Source organism: Peromyscus californicus, unplaced genomic scaffold (genome assembly GCF_007827085.1).
Source record: "Peromyscus californicus insignis strain IS unplaced genomic scaffold, ASM782708v3 Scaffold_15__1_contigs__length_86483966, whole genome shotgun sequence".
NCBI classification, from domain to species: domain Eukaryota; kingdom Metazoa; phylum Chordata; class Mammalia; order Rodentia; family Cricetidae; genus Peromyscus; species Peromyscus californicus.
In genome coordinates this window covers 10,211,653-10,232,487 of record NW_026294447.1, presented here as the reverse complement: position 1 = coordinate 10,232,487, position 20,835 = coordinate 10,211,653, and the positions used below count along the sequence as shown (strand labels likewise).

The following is a 20,835-nucleotide window of genomic DNA, read 5'->3' as shown; positions in this document are numbered from 1 at the left end:
CTTTTCTACCAAGGCCAATTCTTTCTCAGCTTCAGGTGATAATTCTCTTGGACTATTTAAGTCCTTGTCACCTTCTAAGGTTTTGAACAAATTATGCAGTTCATCATTTTTTACCCCAACAATAGTTCTTAGATGAGAAATATCTCCAAATAATCTTTGAAAGTCATTAAGAGTCTGTAGTCTATCTCTCCTAATTTGCACCTTTTGGGGTCTAATTTTTTGTAGCTCTATTTTATATCCTGAATAATTAATAGAATCTCCTCTTTGTATCTTTTCAGGAGCAATTTGTAATCCCCAGCAAGGCAAAATTTTCTTTACTTCTTCAAACATTCTTTCTAAAGTATCTGCATTTGAGTCAGCTAGTAAAATATCATCCATATAATGATAAATTATAGATTTAGGAAATTTTTTACGTATCACTTCCAATGGCTGTTGTACAAAATATTGGCACAGAGTTGAGCTATTCAACATTCCCTGTGGGAGTACCCTCCATTAAAATCTTTTAACCGGTTGAGAATTATTATAAGTAGGCACTGTGAAAGCAAATCTTTCTCTGTCTTTTTCTTGTAAGGGTATTGAAAAGAAACAGTCTTTTAAATCAATAACTATGAGAGGCCATCCTTTTGGTAACAGAGTAGGCAAAGGAATTCCAGATTGTAGAGAGCCCATTGGCTGAATTACTTTGTTAATTGCTCTAAGGTCTGTTACCATTCTCCATTTACCAGATTTCTTCTTAATAACAAATACAGGAGAATTCCAAGGGCTGGTTGATTCTTCAATATGCTGAGCATTTAACTGTTCTTCTACCAGCTCTTCTAAAGCCTGGAGTTTCTCTGTTGTTAAAGGCCATTGCTGGACCCATACAGGCTTGTCTGTTAACCATTTTAAAGGTAGAGCTGTTGTTGTTTTTGGAAGATCATTAGTTGTTGTGCCCTGTTCTTGTATAATATGGATGGCTGGTGACCACTCAGAATAATGCCTTCTAATATTTCTCTCAGAAACATGTGCTAGTTTATGATTTGTTTCTGAGATTGGAGGGATGTTAATCTGAGTATTCCATTGTTGTAACAAGTCTCGACCCCACAGGTTCATAGCTTTGTTAGCCACATATGGTTTTAATTTTCCTTTCTGTCCTTCTGGACCTATACATTCGAGCCATCTTGCACTCTGTTTCACCTGAGATAATGTCCCAATTCCTAACAGTTGAATGTTTACCTCCTGAAGAGGCCAAGTTGGATGCCAAAATTCTGGTGCAATTACGGTAACGTCCGCACCTGTGTCTACCAGACCAGACAACAAAACACCATTTATTTTTATCGATAATTTTGGTCTTTGTTCATTAATAGAAGTTTGCCAAAAAATTTTCTTTATGTTTTCTCCTGAATTTTCTATTCTCTCTGTTTCATCATCCTGACCAGCATGACTTATTCCAATAGGCATTTGGTTATTTAATTGCTCTGAGTAGGGGTTTCCTCTACAACTGCAGGAAAGGTTTGAACTGGATTTGCTATTGGGGCCTGCATGAGGCCCCTCTGGGGGTTTCCTGAAGACTGAGGCAAAGGATTACCCTGTCTGTCCCTTGTTGATCTACATTCGTTGGTCCAGTGTTTTCCCTTACCACACCTTCTGCATACTCCAGAAGGAAGGGGCATTCTGTTGCCATTGTTCCTTGAGGAAACATTGTTTCTGGGAATGACCTGTTTACAGTCCCTTTTCAAATGTCCTTGCTTTCCACATCCAAAACATCTAACATTCCTCAAACCTCTTGAAATTGCTTCTCCTACCCACGTATCATCATGCTCATGAGCTTCAACATTAACCTTGTCTCTAATCCAATCTTCCAAAGGTGCAGATCTTGCCTTTAACGGCCTGATTATTGTTTTGCATGCTGCATTCGCATTCTCAAAGGCCAAAGACTCAATTATTATCTTACTAGCTTCTGAATCCGGGACCATTCTCTTTACTGCTGAAGCCAGTCTTTGTAAAAAATCTGTGAAAGATTCGTTTGGGCCTTGTACAACCTTTGTAAATGACTCAGTTTTTTTTCCTGGTTCCTCAACTCTGTCCCATGCATTCAAGGCTGCTGTTCAACATAAAATTAGGGTTTGGACATCATATAAACATTGTGCTTGTGCTGAAGCATATTGACCTTCTCCAATAAGCTGATCCTGGCAGACTTGTATTCCTTTATCCCTCCACTGTTTTTCTATGTTTTTAGCTTCATCCTTGAACCAAGTTAGCCACTGAAGCCTTTGACTGGGTTCAAGAACAGCTTGTGCCAGCTCCCGCCAATCCTGTGGTACAATCCTGTTATATGTTGACCAAGAGTTTAACATTTGCTTTACATATGGGGAATGCATGCCATAAGATACTATTGCCTCCTTAATCCTTCGTAAATCTAACATTTCAATTGGAGCCCAAATATTTTGTGTAGTCATTTGATCAGGTAACTGCTGTACGGTTACTGGACAAACTAAGGGTGACTGTGTGAACACAGGCTTTCTTTCTGTAACCCTATGATCCAATCTTGAAGCAACTTCACTGTTAGTTTCTTCTGTCTGAGTTTTTACAGGTTTATCAAGTTTTTCTAAAGCTGTCATCCTGGCACTTAAATTGACTATCTTTTTAAATAGTAAAATGAGAATAAGCATAGTAATAAAATGCATAATTCGGTCAACATTAATCTTCTCATATAGCTGTTCCATTGTCAGACTGTCTAAAATTGCAAACAAAGCCCAATTTTCTTCCAATGAACACAGAAAACCCATTTTTTTTAAATGTGGAAAAAAATTTCTCTTTTAAATAGTTTCCTTTAAAATATTCGATATGTTAAGTGACTTACCAAGTCCTCGTAGAACAGTACCAATCCGAGGGAATTTCAAAACAGCCTCCTAGTGTCCGAGGTGTGAATCCAGAGAGAGAGAGAACACGCAAGAACCGTAGCCACAAGTTCTGCCTGAGAACTTGAATCTAGCCACGTGTTCCCGCTTGAGCCTAGTCAAGCCTTGGCTCTGGCTACCTTAAGCTCCAACCACGTGCGTTGGCTTTACAGGCAGGGGCCCTGTTCGGCAGGGCAGGCCTGAATTGTCTGTAGCACCGGCTTTAAGCAAGTAGCTCAAAGTTAGTCCGGCCTGAGGCCAAGCTGACCTGGGCCTGGGCTAGGGAGCTGGCCGCCCTGGCGGAAAACGGGACCGGCCGGCCGCCCTGGCAGGAGACCAGACCTGCCGCCAAGCCAAGTTAAGCGTTTTTTAATGGATTCTTGTCACGTTGGGCGCCAAATGTAGATGTAACCAATGGTCTTATTAAATAAGAAACACAGAGCCAATTCAGAGAAGAAAGCCAAGAGGTCAGGGCTAAGAGCCTCACCCTTCCTGATTCAGGGATCCTCTCCAGCCAAGAGAGCTCTCCGAAAAGGGACCTACTTCCTGTGTGTGTATGTCTTTATAGTCTTTCTTTTCTGCCTTCTCATTGGTTGTAAACCCAAACATGTGACTGCCTCGTCACTGCCTGTATGTACCGCCCTCCAGGTCCTTAAAGGCGTGCGCCACCGCCGCCACGCACTTGCTATGGCTCCAATAGCTCTGACCCCCAGACAACTTTATTTATTAACATACAATTAAAATCACATTTCAGTACAAATAAAATACCACCACAATACCCCAGGCGTTTCTTTTTCCTTTTAAAATCCTACTTCATTTTTTATTTATGTGTATATTTATGTGTCTCTGTGTGTATGTGTTATGTGCACATGCATCCATGTGCCTACAAAAGCCAGATGAAAGTCTCAGATACCGCAGACTTGAGTTATAGGCAGTTGTGAGATGCCTGGCTTAGATACCGGGAAGCAAACTCTGGTCCTCTGGAAGAAGAGCAAGTTCACTTAACTGCTAAGTACTTGTTGTTCTTTGTGTCTGTGGCCCTTAGGCATTTCTTCATCCAATAAAATTGACAAGCACAATTAGCCATTAGGATAACCAAGAAATGAAACCAACATCAATTTCAGTTTCTTACTTGTTTTTAACCATAGTTGCCTAAGGGGAAAAAATTCTTAATCACTATATTTTCACCCTTAGGTAGTTTTGAAACTAAAAAATATAGCACAGAAGAGGATCAAGAGCCAGAATTTAGGGCTAGGATTCTGTGTTACTGTGGTAGTATAATAATGGGGAGGACCTGTTAAAATCAATCCATGGCTGGGCAGTGGTGGCGCACGCCTTTAATCCCAGCACTCGGGAGGCAGAGCCAGGCGGATCTCTATGGGTTTGAGGCCAGCCTGGTCTACAGAGGGAGATCCAGGACAGGCTCCAAAACTACACGGAGAAACCCTGTCTCAAAAAACCAAAACCAAAAAAACAAAAAAGATCAATCCACATGAGTATTTAATAGGTAATTGCTATTTATTAAAATATAAATTGGGGCTGGGCCTGGAGAGATGGCTCAGCGGTTTAGAGCACATGGTTTAGAGGACCATGCTTCAATTCTCAACACCCACATGGCAGCTCATAACTGTGTATAACTCCAGTTCCCGGGGATCCAACACCCTCATACCAATGCACATAAAATAAAGTTAAATTTTATATATATATATATATATATATATATATATATACACACACACACACACATATAAATTGGGGAAATACATTCACGAATACAGAACCGAGTAAACGGCTGAAGTCGTCCTCTGTTCTGTCCGGGAGCGAATGCACCTGTGTCCGATCCATCCATCAAGTGTCCAATCATGTCAAGAAGAACATGACCCTCTCTCTTTCCTTTTAAGAGGTCACGTATGAAGGCAAGAAGCGCTGCCTCTTTCGGGCCGTATAGCCCAAGGTCATGGTTGGAGCAAATACCACAATGACCTTGGTCAGTGTCATCTAAGGTACCCTGCAGCCCAGTCAGAATATGAGTGGAAAAGAGGTCCTCCATACTCTACTAGTTTGTAAGTAGACCATTTTTAGTAGCATCTAAACATGATGATAGCTTTCTAGATAAAAAGAATAAATCTACAAATAACCAACCTCCCAGCCCGTCCTAGCTGAATTTGGTAACATGGACAGTGCTTTGTGACCATATAAGAAAGAAACATGGGATATTTCTAAAAGGTTTGGCCGTGTTGCTAGCTTTGATGTTAAGATAGGATTGTTGCCACATGTTGTCACACAGCTCCTCCATAACTCGTCTTTGCTCTCAGTGACATGTGCAAAACTAGCCGCTTCTAGTCTCTGCCGCCTCGGCTTCCCTGAGTGATGGACTGTAACTAGAATTATGATCCAAATAAACCCCTTTTCCTTAGGGTTGTTCTCATCTGAGTATTTTCATCACAGCCTTAAGAAACAAATTAAAGGGCCAGTGTCCATTAATCTCTAAAGTAATTCTGTGTTGCTAGTCAACACCAATGTTCATTTGCACATTATAAATAAAAATGGCGCCGGGTGGTGGCGGCGGCGGTGCACACCTTTAATCCCAGCACTCGGGAAGCAGAGGCAGGTGGATCTCTGTGAGTTTGAGGCCAACCTGGTCTACAGAGCAAGATCCAGGAAAGGCGCAAAGCTACACAGAGAAACTCTGTCTTGAAAAACAAACAAACAAAAAATTTAAAATAAATAAATAAATAAAAATGGCAATAAAGTGCTAACATAACACTGTTCACATACATTTACAAATAAAAATAGTAGAAAAGTAAAAGAAAATATAGTGAAGAAACAGGATTAATGATTGTTCAACTTTTTGTAGTTCCCCAGAAACATTTCAGAATCAAACAGCCTTCTTGTGAGAAAATTTCACATGTCTTCATATAATTTTCAAAATTCATAAAATTTCACATAATCTTCAATACAGTTTCACATTGAACTCACAAACCCCAGAGAATATAAATCACTTGTGTACCTATTAACCCTAACTTCTGAACTAGTATGTGAAATCTAATGTGACTCAGTGGTTATATACGGGGATTTAAATTAATTAAATGCACTAAAAACTCAATAACCCACTTCCCTGTCTGTGTGTTAGTTTAGTTGTGATGTGTGATGGCCTCCATTTTGGATAAGCAGATAAAGAGCCCTTTGTAACTCTGTGGCTATAACTGAGATGACTTCAGCTAGGCCCTCAGGACTGTTTTATAATCATTTAGATTTTATCTTGTATCTTAGTAAATTCTCCATAATGATAGTATTAAATATTTTCCACATTCCTTCAAGGCCAGAGTTTAAGATGAGTGGAGTTTATCTCATGCCAGCCTCATCTCATGAGGCTAGCTTATAAATCTTTCAACTTTTCTTCTATCTACAGTAAATATATTGTGGATTTCCCCTTATTTCTTAGTATAATGTGCTACAGAAATATCAGAGGTATACAATCACTGACTATATCATCAGAACTTAAGTAGTAGGGAAGTGGGTTTGTTTTGTTCTAAGAACGTTGGCTCCCTGTTGTTTAGATCTGTGTTGAGGAATTCACATCTTTAATTAGCCCACAGGAATTTCTAGTATATACATCAGGGCAAACAGTGCCTATCTATCTCACTCCATCTCAGACATTGCCATGCTCACTGTCAGTAGAAATAAGAATAGTTAAACTTTTGAGCAGTTCATTTTTGAGACCCCTCCCTATTATAGGGATCTATAATTCTATGTAATAGCTAATTTTTGTCAACTGGACACAGCAGAGTAATCTGGAAAGACAGAACCTCAACAGGGAAAATGACTATTAAATTGGCCAGTCAGCAAGTTTGTGTAACATTAGTGATTGATGTGGGAGGACCCAGCCCAATGTGGGCGGTGCTAAACTAGGGCAAGTACCCCTGGGTTTTGTAAGAAAGCAGACTGAGCAAGCCATGAGGAGCAAGTCAGTAAGCAGCATTCTTCCATGGCCTTTGCTCTGTTCCTGCCTTGAGTTCCTGCCCTAACTTCACTTCATGATGGATTATGATCAGGGCATGTGAGCCACAATAAACCCTCTCCTCCGCAGATTGATTTTGCTCATTGTCTTTATCACAGCTATCCAACACTCTGCCTCCTAATAAAACTTTGCTTGCTTGCCTTTCAAACAAGAGATTTGACTTTTACTGAGTTTGTATGTATGGCATCCATGTCTTTTGCTTTCCATTAATTTCCTCATTAAAGCCTATGACAGTTTTTCCAGGAGAGTATTAGGAATAATGGGAATGGGTTTGGAGATGAAGTAACTTGGTCATTGTGAGTTAATAGTTAATGGCTCATGTGCTCCAGTCTTTGCTTCAGTTACTTGACTTTTCTTTTTTTCTTTAACTTGCTTTTAAAATCTATGGCATAAAATCTACCCACACAAAATTTAAACTCACATTACTGCTAACTTTATCTACATTGTTGTGCAGCACATATCCCAACATTTGCATCAACATCCCTAATGCTTAGACCCACTGAAACTGAACACCCCACTTCCCCACTCCTCAGTACCTTACCCCCAGTCTAGGGCTTCTGTGAGTGTCTACCTGTAGACACCATATGTAAGTAGAATCATGTAGTGTTTGTCTTTCTATTCCAGCTTTACTCACTTATGCTGCTCAAGGTTTATCCTCCATGTTGTAGCATGATGGGATTTCGCCCCTTCTCATTATGTGCGTGGGGGGAGGGGTACCACTGTTTAAAAGACGTTTTATGGGAGTTGGTTCTCTCCTTCCATGATGTGGGCCCCAAGGGACAAACTCGGGTTATGAGGCTTGGCAGCAGTACCCTTACCTTCTAAGCGATCTCATGGGCCCTGAATTAACTCCTTTTTTTTAAGGCTGAATAGTGTTCACTGAATTTATCCATCCCTCCCTAAGTCATTTCTACCTCTTTGTTTGTTTCACACGTCAGCGAGCAGCGAGCATAGGAAGAGGACAGATTTGGGATCCTGTCTTCACTTTTTTGGGACAAATAAGTACAAGCAGGAAGACAGGGGTGCTGTGAATAATCCATTTGTAATGTTTTCCGGAATCTTCAAACTGTTTTTTTTCTAGTGGCCGTCATATAGCAAGTTTAAAACCTTATCTCATTGTGATTTTGATTTCCCTAATGTAACACGAATTGCTAAAGGTCTCATAATAAAAAACCCAAGTCAAATATTGGGGTAAATGCTGAAAGATCAGAGAGACAAAGGAATAAGCCACTGCCATGTCTCACCTCCAGGTCTCCTCAGCCTGAAAAGCCTCTAGTTCCTGTTTCCTCACACCTTAAAGCAGCCATCACTTTCTGGGATTAAAGGCGTGTGTGCTTCCCAAGCAAAGGCATGAGATCTCAAGTGCTGGGATTAAAGGTGTGTGTCACCACTGCCTAGCATCTGTTTAATCTAGTGGCTTGTTCTGTTCTCTGATCTTCAGGCAAATTTTATTAGGGTACACAATATATCACCACACCCTAATAATATTGAGCCCCTCTTCATAGACCTGTTGGCTGTTTATTTATCTTCTTTGGAAAAGAGTCAGCTCAAGTCCCTTGACTGGCTTTTTAATCTGGTTTTGTTCTGTTTTGTTTTTTGGTTGAAGGGCTTCTTACACATGTCAGATATTAACCCCTCGTTGTAGACTGTTGCCTCATTGCAAATGGTATTTCAGAGGATAGCACTTGAATGTCTCTCATGGCAGCAGAAGAACTGAATGGCATGTTTCCTTGGCTGCCATAGCTACTGCATCCGACTGTTTTAATAGAATCACAAGGTGGCTCGCATGCACGTTCAGCTGAAAAAACACTCTCAGAGAGTATTCATTTGACATTTCGGGGACCTTGTCCTAGAATCAGTAAAACCATCAATACTCAGCATAGGGTCTCCTCAAAATTCAACTTCTTTGAGATGGAGGTTTTAGTTTTGTATTTTTCATATAGTTCATCTGAACAGTTAATTCTCCAAGTGAGAACTAGAGCAGATAGCTTGTTAATTTGCACCATACATGTGAAGTAAATTGGGGGCCAAAGCAGAATCTCGAAGCTGCTTTTGGCTGAGAGAAACTGGATTTGCAGCTCCTCCTTCTGTTTTAGGATTCAAAGCCACTGCAGCAGTGGGTTGTACATTGCTGTGTCTACTGCCTTTTACCGTGCTGTCAAATGTCGATCTAATACTCATTACAGCTGGAAATAAACAAGCTGTTAGATGTTGTAAGAAGTGGCATCTACTGACCCAGCATTTAGTATTTGATGGCACTTTCTAGGGAAGAGTAGACTCTCTTAGCTTTCTGCCTGGCTTGTAGCCTTTTCAGGGCTTGAGGATGCCTACATGTGCTCCTGAGCTCAAGGTATTCACATTGCTAATGCTCTGAGTTGTTGGTTTCCAGGGAGCAGTGTAGGGACTACTACTTACAAAAACTGCATTTCCTCTGTGTAAACTCAGGACTTGAAATCAGTATTTTTAAAAAGATCTCCAACACACGAGGCCCTGGGTTTGACTCTCAGCACCAGAAAGAAAAAGACATCTACAGGAGATGACACTCACTCATTAGGAACATTTGCTCTAAACTGAAGCATGTAGTCAGGACCCAGGTCTAGTCCATATAAACTTGCTTTATGGAGTGGTTAATTTACTATGCATTCCAAATGCCACTTGTTCTTTGCTGTAAAGTATCCTTCCTTCCATGAAGAATATCTAAAAGTTAAATTTCAATAAAATGTAACACTAGGCAAGGGATTGAGGTCAGTCTGAGCCACATTAGGAGACCCTGTTTCAACAAAAAGACCAAGTTAAAACAGAAATTATAACTGTTACACTGACTAATGTTCATTTCTAGCTAGAATTCATTTCAATTTTTAATTATTACTAACTGCCACTGTGCCTGTTGTGCGAAGGCCCCAGTACTAAATAAAGATCAAGCTGTAAATACAGCTGGTCTACCCTTAATTCCAGGCAGGAAAAGTTCCACTAAAGACAGGCACAGGTGTTTCCTAAAATGGGACTTTCCTAGAAACTTAACATTAGAACTCTAGTTCAAAGGACCTCTGGCCTGTTGTTCATTCTTTCATGTCTTCATTTAACAAACATTTGTCAAATACCAACTTTGTTCCAGCCACTGAAGTCTACACAAGACATATAAAAATAAGCCCTTGACCTTGAGTTCACAGACTAACATAGTAGTAGAGATACATGTGTAAATAATTAACTTATGTCAGTGATACATGAAGAGATGGGGTAGGTCAAGCCCAGAAGGGAACCTTGGAGAGCAGAGGCTGGCAAACAGGACAGTTCAAATCCATCTCATGGAGTACCAGTTTCTGCTTCGTGTCTACGACCCATAAGAGGAACATATAACTGCTGAGATCATACTACCCACCCTACTCTAACAACCAAACCTTTTTCTCTCTTTGTGTTAGAATCCAAAATCATTAACTAGAACTCCTTATCTTACTTAGGGTTTCTGTTGCTGCAATGAAACACTATGGCCAAAAGCACGCTGGGGAGGAAAGGGTTTATTTGGCTTATACTTCCATGTTGTAGTCCATCATTGTGAAGGAAGTCTAGACAGGAACTCAAACAGGGCAGGAACCTGGAGACAGGAGCTGATGCAGAGGCCATGGAGGGGTGCTGTTTGCAGGCTTGCTCCCCAGTGGCTTGCTCAGCCTTCTTTATTATAGAACAATGTGCTGGACCCTTCCCCATTGATCACTGGTTAAGAAAATGCCTTACAGCTAGATCTTAAGGAGGCATTTCCTCAATTGAGCTTCCTCCTCTCTGATGACTCTAGTTTATGTCAAGTTGAATAAAACTAGCCAGTACATTCCACAGAGGGAGTGGTATACTCCCTCTCTCTTCCTATTCTCTTTTTCCTTCACACTCGGTGGCCAGTCAGTGAACAGGAGCTGTTAGGTTCTGTCCACTGCTAATGTTGCTGCCCCACAAGCTCTCACACTTAGGCATCTGCACTGCCCTTCCAGGTTAGTCTCCCCATCTAGAGACTTGCCTCTTCCCAACTGACTCTTATCACTTTACAACATCAAAGTGGGATGGAGGATGGGCAGGGGAGTGGGGGAGGAGGGTGAACATGAACAAAGTGAAATGACAGGTATGAAAATGCGATAGTAAATCCATGTGTTACCATGTTAAGTTAGAACTTAAAGTAACAAATAAGTAATGATGTGTGGATATGGCTTGACCTCTTCAAGGAAAGCTCTTACTTTGTAGTGTCACATAAAGATTGGTGTGCTCAAGCTCCAGCCAGAGTGTGGGTCCAGAGCCTCTCTCTACCAAGGAGCAGCTGTCAGCACTAGCTCAGATCACCTCTCAGTTCTGTTTTTACAAGATAGGATCAAAATGGAAGCTCCTTAGAGTTATTGTAAGGATTGATGAAGTTAATGCTTATGAGTAAAGTGCTTAACATCTGACAGGAAGTTACACATGATGACAGTGTTAGTCAAGTGAACATCAGATCCATTTGGTGTCAAGGACTTCCCTTGACACCCAGGATAAACCATGTGAAAGGACAAAGAGTGGGCAAGTATGTCAATGAGTTATTCCAGATGACAGTGCTGTCACATGTTATCAAGGCACTAAGTGGCTAGAGAGTCAGAGAGAGAAAAATCATTTAAAAGATCTATTGAATCTGTTTTTTCTGAAATATATAGTAACTCCAGTTCCCATATTCAATAATTCCTAAACCACAGGTTCCTCAGACATAGGATTTTCACATCTATGATTTTACTTCATTCCTTTGCCATAATGGGTAATTCTGTTTCAGTACATGTGAGTTTTGTGGCTATTCACTCAGGAATAACTTGAGGAAAAGAAAAGTTGGGCATTAGCTTTATAAAGGGAAGAAAACAAACCACAGAAGACCAGAGTTTACAAGAAATCTTTGGGGGAAAAATAAGAACAATCATGGAAGAAAACGTGGGATACTGAGCATGGTACAAAAACTGCCAGGAGAGGTGGTATCAGGACACTCGGCAATGCACAGAAATTCAAAGTGGCTTATAAATACCTACAAATTCAAAACAGCACTGGGTGTAGGTGTTGTTAAAGAAGAATTCAAGTTGGAAAATGCCTTTGGGTACTGGGAGCAGAATAATGTAGTATTTGAGTTCAGATTTAACTGTGTTCATGAAATATTACTTTTAACTTTTCCTGTCTCTATTCTGTCATGTGGAAGATGGGATTATAACTAGGAAATGACATGGTAGGATTGAGGAAGTGCCCTAGGGCGTGGCTGGTGATTTACCAGTGGGAATTCCCATTCCACTCCCGCTGGTGGTGATGACTGCTGTTACCATATGCTTGTTTTCTCTGGCCAGACAAAGAAATTTGCAAATATTCAATCAAATTTTGGGACAAGAATGTAAACAGGGCTCATTGTTATATATTTGTCAGGTGATGTTTACTAACATTACCTTTATTTAAGATAACTGTAAGAATCTTTTATCCTTTGACAATTCCTTACATCTATACAATATATTTTGATCGTATTCACCCCAACTCTTCTCTTCCACTCCCCCAGCCACTCCCCACATGGCTCTCAACTTCATCTCCTCCTCCTCCTCTTCTTTTTTTAAATAACCCACTAAGTCCATTAGTGCTGCCCTAGTAGGTATGAGACCATCCACCAGCAGCCACACCCCTCAAGAAGACTGATTTACCCTCTGATCCAACAGCTCATTAACTGGGGGTGGGGCCTTGTGAGCCCCCATCCACGCTGGGCCTGTTGTGTCCAGAATACTGTGTTTCTCAGGACTCTGCCTCATCCTCTAGCTCTTAAGTCCATTTTGACCCTCTCCCTGATGTTCCCTGAGTGTTGAGATGGAGTGATATGCATGTCTTCTTTAAGGCTATGTACTGATCAACAGTTCTTATTTTCAGCACTTGGCCAGTATCTGCCTTAACCGGTACCCACTGGACATGCTGCCTTTGTTGTCCTTGGCTGACAGAGGATTGCTAACAGCACTTTCATTAATAGTAGTACTAAAGTGTTTGCATGTTTTAAATACTCACCTGGTGATATGTTTGCTCAATATCCTCCTTGGTGCTAATACAGATTTTATGAACATGTAAGCAGTCTGACTTAGGAGACTTTAATATGACTGGAGCGTGTGAGAGTGGTACACTAAAAATCTCCTCTGGGACACTTCCCTCTCTGTCTATTCTGTGAGCCATCCTGCTTCTGCCTTTCACTGAATGTCCTCTGTCACTTTCTCTTTGTCCTGTTAACTTCTCTGTACCTTCTAACAAACTGTGAGCCCTCGGATCAGACTCATAGCATGCAATACTGCACAGAAGACTTGCAATCATAGATACTCGGTTGGTGTTTGTTAAGAGGTGAATGAATGCTTCTATCTATGTGACTTAGCTGATTCTTGGGCCATGCTCAACAGTGTATCAGTGACTGGTCTAATATTACTCGATTAAGAATGCTTAAATAAAAAGATAAGAGTAAAAAAAAAAAAAGAAAGAAAATATAACAGAAAAATATTGGTATTAACCTAATTCCGAAATTTATCTGTAGACTAGCTCTTTCTTTTTTTTAATTTTTTTAAATCCTGGGGATTGACAGCAGTGCTCACATATGTTAAGCAAGTTCTCTATCACTAAACTGTATCTCTGGCCCTCATTTTCCCTTTTATTTTGAGGTAGGATCTCATTAAGTTGCCCAGGCTGGCCTTGAACTTGCTCTGTAGTCCCAACAAGATTTGAACTTGAGATCCTCCTGCCTACACCTCCCAACTAACCCAACAGGCCTAGCATTTATCTCTCTCTGAAGAAAGTTCCTTTCCTTCTGAAAATGCAAAGGCTGAACCTTAGTTTTCATTCCCAGTTACTGCCTACTTAAGAACTGGAATAAGATGGCAGGTACAGGGTTCCACCATGGCAGACTACAGACTGCCTCAGTTTGACGCCCCGAAATCGGGGGCATAGAGACACTAAAGCACTTGAAGACACTATGAGTGATGTAAGAAAAAGGAATCGTTCGGGCACGTTGACTGTGTATATACTGAGTGTCTAATGCTTGGCTCATAAAAGCCTTACTTGTGATACATGACGTCGTAATGAGCAAATAACACACAGAGCATAGAGATTACTACCTTGGCCACTTAGCACATGCTGTTTCAAGCGAGTGGAGGAAATGTATTCTTTGTACATGACATGTGATTAGAAATAAGAAAGTTTTCAGATATATTAGAAAGAGCCTGGCATGAGCTGTGTGATGGCTTACTAAGTCATGTGGTCACTTAGGACTCTAACCCAGTTGTTGCTGTTTCCACTTGCTGGTACTCTGAGTTGCAGTCACTGGCCAGGACCCATGAAGAAAACTTCAACAGTTACCTCAACAAATGGGTTTCCCCATTCAAGCAAAGAGCAGGGCTGCGAGTTCTTTCACAGAGGGACTGTAGCTGTGTTTAAAATGACAGCAAGGTTCTCCGGGTGCTGTGGTTTGGGTTTTTAAATTTGTAAATGCCTTCAGACTCCTTCCAGTGCAGGAGGTGAAAAAGCATCGCTCTAAGAGCCAGGGTTGGTTTCAGTTTATTTCTTCTTCTTTTGTGCCTCTCCCAGACAGGAAAGATTGTATCCTGGAGCCGCTTTCCCTGCCAGAGAGTCCAGGGGGCTCCACCGCTTTGGAAGGGCCTCCGTGTGTGCCTTGTATTTTCTGTGAAGAACATGTTCCTGTGGCTGAACAAGACAGACTTTTGAAGCACATGATTATTGAGCATAAGATTGTCATAGCTGATGTGAAGCTGGTTGCAGATTTCCCAAGGTAAATTTTGGTTTTGTCTATAAAAGGATTAAATTCGTTCTTGACTGGAGGATGGTCTGTCCTACACAGAAAGCAATTTCTACCCAGATATGGAAGGCCATGCTCAGGGGGTTTTCCTCAGGTTTTTAAATTTCAATCTTTTATTAATAAGCATATAAATAATGATTAATTAAAACATGCTATATATTTTCTACTGAGGAGACCTCATCGTAGTTGCTGACTTGGGTAATTACCAAGAACATAAAATTTGGAGAATATGAAAAGGCTCCATTTCATTGGAAAGTAACAAGTCGCCTCAACGTTATAATACCCGTGCAGACTGTCTCAGGCCACCCCTGTCGTTGCCAGGAAGAAATCTCATTCTTGTCACAGGTCTTCTAAAGCAGCAGGCTGCATTATTAGCAGTGAAGAAGTCTATGGAAACAGGAGAGCCTAGACTGGAATTGGGGCCTGGAAACTTCTTAGCCTTGTGGCGTGGAGCAGGTCGGTTACTGTGAGCGCTGGTCTCCTGTCGGTCAAGTAGGAACAGCACTTGCCTGTGTCGTGCTGCATATCTGATCTATGAGAGCCAAACTTATTTGTCTGTTGATTAGTGGTGAAGCTGCAGTCTTGCTGCTATAGCTTCAGTTTCCAGTGGGCCTTTATACTAGTCTGAAAACCTAATTATCATTTATTTAAAAGATCCAATTTTCGCCGGGCGGTGGTGGCGCACGCCTTTAATCCCAGCACTCGGGAGGCAGAGCCAGGCGGATCTCTGTGAGTTCGAGGCCAGTCTGGGCTACCAAGTGAGTTCCAGGAAAGGCGCAAAGCTACACAGAGAAACCCTGTCTCGAAAAAACCAAAAAAAAAAAAAAAAAAAAAAAAAAAAAAGATCCAATTTTCTAGAAAATTTCATTCAAGTTTCCACTTTATCTAGATTTTTAGAAAGACAGTTTGTTTGAAGTTGGAATAACCACCATCCCTGTGGGGGTAATCCAGCTGTTCTGGTTTCTGTATCCTTCCCAATATGAAATAGATGCAGCATTCCTTCTGTTTACACATGGATCCTATATCCACCCCGTATTTTTTAATAGACTTTGATGTTGCCTGGTCATAGAACAGAGCAAGGAAATGTGAATAATGTGTGTCACCAACTGCCAGACTAATTTCTTGCATATTTTCGGGACCAACACATTGTACCTCTCCTTCTCTTTGTTATTCTTTATTTTTGAATTAGAGAGAAATGGTCAGGATAGTTGTTTTTTAGAATATTATGGTAGTTTTGCTAAACATAATACTTTTCCAAGATGTATTCAAATCTGTTCATTTAAGACACTTAAGCTAGACATCTCCCAACTCTTTTTTTCTCCAAGTAACTGTAACAGAACTATTAAATGGATATGTCTTGTTTTACTCAGCTTTCCTTTGTTATAAAATGATTTCTTTACTCTTATTTATATTATATAAACAAAAATTACTCCTTGTGAACTGCAGGACAATATAACCATCTGTCAGTGGTAACTGAAAGGTGTTACGACTTTGTTTTCTCTTCTGCCCTTAAAATCCAAGGAATGGAGACGGGCGGTGGTGGCGCACGCCTTTAATCCCAGCACTCGGGAGGCAGAGGCAGGCGGATCTCTGTGAGTTCGAGGCCAGCCTGGGCTACAGCGCGAGATCCAGGAAAGGCGCAAAGCTACACAGAGAAACCCTGTCTCGAAAAACCAAAAAAAAATCCAAGGAATGTTTAGATCAAAATGTGTCTTTTCTCTTTTGTGTTTATTTACAATAAAATGACAGTATTTGTAGTTATTAATTTCTTATTATTGGCATTAATCTTATTGTCCATATATGGGTAGAACAATCAAGTTACTTAACTGGGTCTCAGAGCTTAGGAATCAATAAATAACAATCACTTATTAAATGTAACTAAGCAGTAACATGCATGCTTGTTAATTAAAGAAAAAGATACATATAAAATGTAAATGCTTTCTAAAATGTATAGTGAAGTTATATTTTAAATGGAGAATTTTAGTTCTTTCTTCCAAATGCCCCACTATGTTGTGGAATATTATTTTAAGGTGTGTTACATTTGTTTATGCTGTGGAATATTTGTTTAATGATACAAAGATGTGTTGCATTCCTTAATGTTGCATTTGTTTAACTCTGTGAAGCTGTGTTACTGTGCCTGCCTAAAACACCTGATGGTCTAATAAAGAGCTGAATGGCCAATAGCAAGGCAGGAGAAGGGATAGGAGGGCCTGGCAGGCAGAGAGAATAAATAGAAGGAGAAAACTGAGGAGAGGAAGATCTAGGAGCGAGAGAACAAGGAGAGGAGGACCCCAGGGACAAGCCACTCAGCTACACAGCAAGCATGGCTACACAGCAAGCCACGGACTAAGAAGTAAAGTAAGATATACACGAATAGAAAAGGAAAAGCCCAGAGGCAAAATGTAGACAAGATAATCTAAGTTAGAAAAGCTGGCTAGAAACAAGCTAAGCTAAGGCTGGGAATTCATAAGAAAGACTAAGACTCCGTTTGTGGTTATTTGGGAGCTGAGTGGTGGGCCCCCAAAAGTGTAAAGAACAAAGAGCCAAACAGAAAAGTAAAACAACCAACAACACCCCTAATTAAATGAAATTTTCACTCTCAGGAAGTAAAAATGAGATTAATTTGGAATAACCAAGAACGTATCTGAGTAGACGCTTGTTTCTTTAAAGAACATTTTTAATATACCCAGTCTTCTGTGACTAACCTCATATAATTTAATGGAACTAAAAGTTCTTCTCCAAACAGTCATTGACTGTTTGTGATCAGTTAAGTTAGAGTCTTCTCAACACAGGGTGACTTACTCCAACCTTCAGAAAAGAAGCTATAGAGGGTTCTGGAGGGGACAGCAGTGAAGAGCTTTGGTTAACATGGATGGATTCCCTCTTCTCAGAGAAAATCTGATCCTTCTAAGCACAAGTCATAAAGGTTTTAAATAATAGAAATGGGATGGGCTTACTTTACTTATTTTTTTCAACGGGGGTCTCGCTGTGTAGCCCAGGCTGCCTCAAGCTCACATTCCTCTACCTTGGGCTTTTAAGTGCTAGGGTTACAGAGCTACACTACCACTCCAGCCTTACCTTGTGTGTTATAAGAATTAAGCCATAAATTTTCATTTTAAACATATTTGACATTCTTGATTGAAACAAAGTATGTATAAAACTTCCTAGGGCAGAGGAAATGAAACAAAACTGAAAAATCTCACCTTCGTAGACACTTAACAGTCATTTAGAGTGAGCAATTTTCTGGCTTCCTTTGGTAGATAAAATTGTACCAGAAGATAAATGTTAACTCTGTAATTTTCTACATTCCATTCATTCCATGCTACTTGGATAGCAACCATATTTCAGCCCTTCCTACCTTTACCAGTATGTGTACAAACTACAGTGTAGGCCACAGCAGGCAAGATGCTGCTACAAAGATTTTCTTATATGTAGGAAGATTTTCTGTGTCCCGGCCTGCCAGTGGCGGGACTAATCTCTCCCACTCGCATCCCCCAAGTAAACACACAGAGGCTTATGTTAATTATAACTGCATGGCCATGGCTCAAGCCTTTTGCTAGCTAGCTCTTATATCTTAAATTAGCCCATAACTATTAATCTGTGTATCGCCACATGTTCTGGGGCTTTACCTGCGTTCCATTATATGTTGCTCCTTGGGCAGCTTGCTGGCGTGTGTGTGTGTGTGTGTGTGTGTGTGTGTGTGTGTGTGTGTGTGTGTGTCCCTCCCACCCCCTGCACCTTTTTCCTATCTCTTTGAATTTCCCGCCTGCCTCCAAGCTGCCTTGCCATGGGCCAAACGGCTTTATTTATCAACCAACCAGAGCAACACATATTGGCAGCATACAGAAAAGCATTCCCTATCACTTATATGTGAGAAAGAGTTCCATGGAAAATGATTTGAAATTCTTTTAAACAAAAGTATTTGTTGATTACTTACCAATTACTTTTATGGCTTTTTAATAAAGTGTTGAAATGTGTTGAAATGCTATCATGACTCTTATCTCAATAGCTATAACTGTAACTTTGAAGTTACAGGGAAAATGAAGACAAGAAGTACTATATACTTATATAACTCTGAAAAATATGTTCTAATTGGGGCCGGGGCCAGGGCCATAAGAAGTGTGTCTTGAAGACCTGCTGTCATTAAGCTGTTTGTCAATTGAATACAATTTTTCTGAGTACCTGTAATAACAACAAGAAAATATATAAGTGTATACCCCTTAGTTCTGGTTAAAAATTACAAAGATACTACTATGTGTTTATGATATTTCTAAACTCAGATGTAAGCTTGAACTAAAATATATGTAGCAATTAAAGTTGTATTTTTATACAGTGCCACAATGTGATATGGAACGTGCACTTATGCATTTAAGTTGTATGGTGATTTGTGGCTCTCTCTTGAAAAGTCAGTTATCTCAGGCACCTGGTCCTGCCATATATGGATTTGAGTATTCGTGAGCACAAATATCAATATATTTCAATTTGGACAAACAATTTTTTGCCCTATTATTGACATTTCTAACATAGGTTTTACCATATTCCTTTATCCATGTCACCACTTTGCAATGGAAGATAGGCTAAGCAGAACATTCCCCCAGCCTCTTCCCTGTGGGTGTGTGTGTCTGATGTGTTATGTACTTGTTTGTGTTCAAGTTTGTGTACCTAATCCCCTGTCTCCAGAACACCATGATGGTGACAATTATGCTAAAAGAAGAGTAAAAGGAACCCAGATATGGGGAGTTGGTGGCTAGAGACACCACCCCCACCCCAACCCCACCCCAACCCCCAACCCCTGCAGAAGTCTCCAAGGACTCTCCCACATTCTTGCAGCATTGACTCTGGCAGACCACTGCTAGATGCTATATCAAGCCATTTTAAATGTCCAAATCTCTACCCTTTCTATGTTCTTCCAGTATTTCAGTAAATTTCATCCTTTTTTTAATGAAGCTTTGGTTCTTTGGTATAACTTGCTTTTCTTACTGTAATTTGTGTATTCCAATAGACTGTCAACTATAGGGTTGACCTTCCCATTTCCTTTCTCCTCATGAAGAAGACCACATTCTCCTGGTGGTGCCCTTTGGTCTGTGAGGTAGCACTATAATTCACCTTGTTATAATAAATACATTGAAGGAGGAGCAACTTGGTTGAATCATGTCATTTTACTTTGTATTTCAGTTTATGTACAGAGCTGGGTTCTGATTTGCTTTTAGTTTAGCCCATAAGCTACTTCTAACTCCACTCATTAAATATAAAATGGTAGCTCAGCTGTTTTTCCAAAGGCTCCATTCCATTTATTTTAGGCACAGTGTGGGCATTTGGGCGTTCTGTCTAATTGTGCAGATGTTGACTGTATGCTGTTTTCTCACTTTGTTAAGGATGACCACTCAATCTTCTCTTCATCTCCTCGGTGTCATAAGCCTATTTGATTCTCGCATTTTTTTAGATTTATTTATTTTTATTTTATATGTATGGATGTTTTACTTACATGCGTGTCTGTGTACCACAAGCATGTCTGGTGCCTACAGAGGCCAGGACAGAGCATCAGATCCCATGACTGGAGTTACAGATACTGGTGAGCCACCATGTCTGTCCTGGGACTCAAACCAGGACCCTAAAACGGTGTGCTAACTGCTCTAACCTCCTAATTCTTACATTTGGAATACATGTAAATTATAAAGTTATTTTAGAAAACTTCATTATGACAATAAAATAATTCACCTTAACCATGTGTAAGTGCTACCGCACTTGCCTGTAATCCAAGAATTTAGAAGGTAAAGAGCAGGGATTCAAGGCTAACCTAAACAACATAGCATGTTCAAGGCTATCCTGGGCTATATGAGAGCCTGTCTTAAACAAACAAAAGAAACTCATTTTAACTTTCTTACATAGCTATTTATTGAATTTCAGAGTTGTAAAGTTTAACCATTCCCTTGCCTTTGTAGGGTGGCTCGATTTATTAAGTGTATATCTCACATCTGCAACGCCTCAGTGCCTTTCTCTTCACATATTCTCGAGCAGTTTCAGTCAACATCTGCTTTTTAGTGGGGATGGGGGGGGGGGGGGTAATTAGACATTCTTGTATGATCCTGTCATTTGAAGAGCTGTATATTGAATCTCATCAT

At 40.4% G+C, this 20,835-nt stretch overlaps 1 protein-coding gene across 1 annotated transcript in view; it reads left to right on the top strand.

The window, feature by feature from the left end:
• Nucleotides 1-20,835, top strand: part of Znf277 (zinc finger protein 277) — a 135,601-nt gene that overhangs the window by 68,459 nt on the left and 46,307 nt on the right. Inside the window, exon 2 of the mRNA XM_052738386.1 lies at nt 14,485-14,686. Coding sequence (XP_052594346.1) covers nt 14,485-14,686 — 202 coding nt within the window. The remainder of the gene's footprint in view (nt 1-14,484; nt 14,687-20,835) is intronic.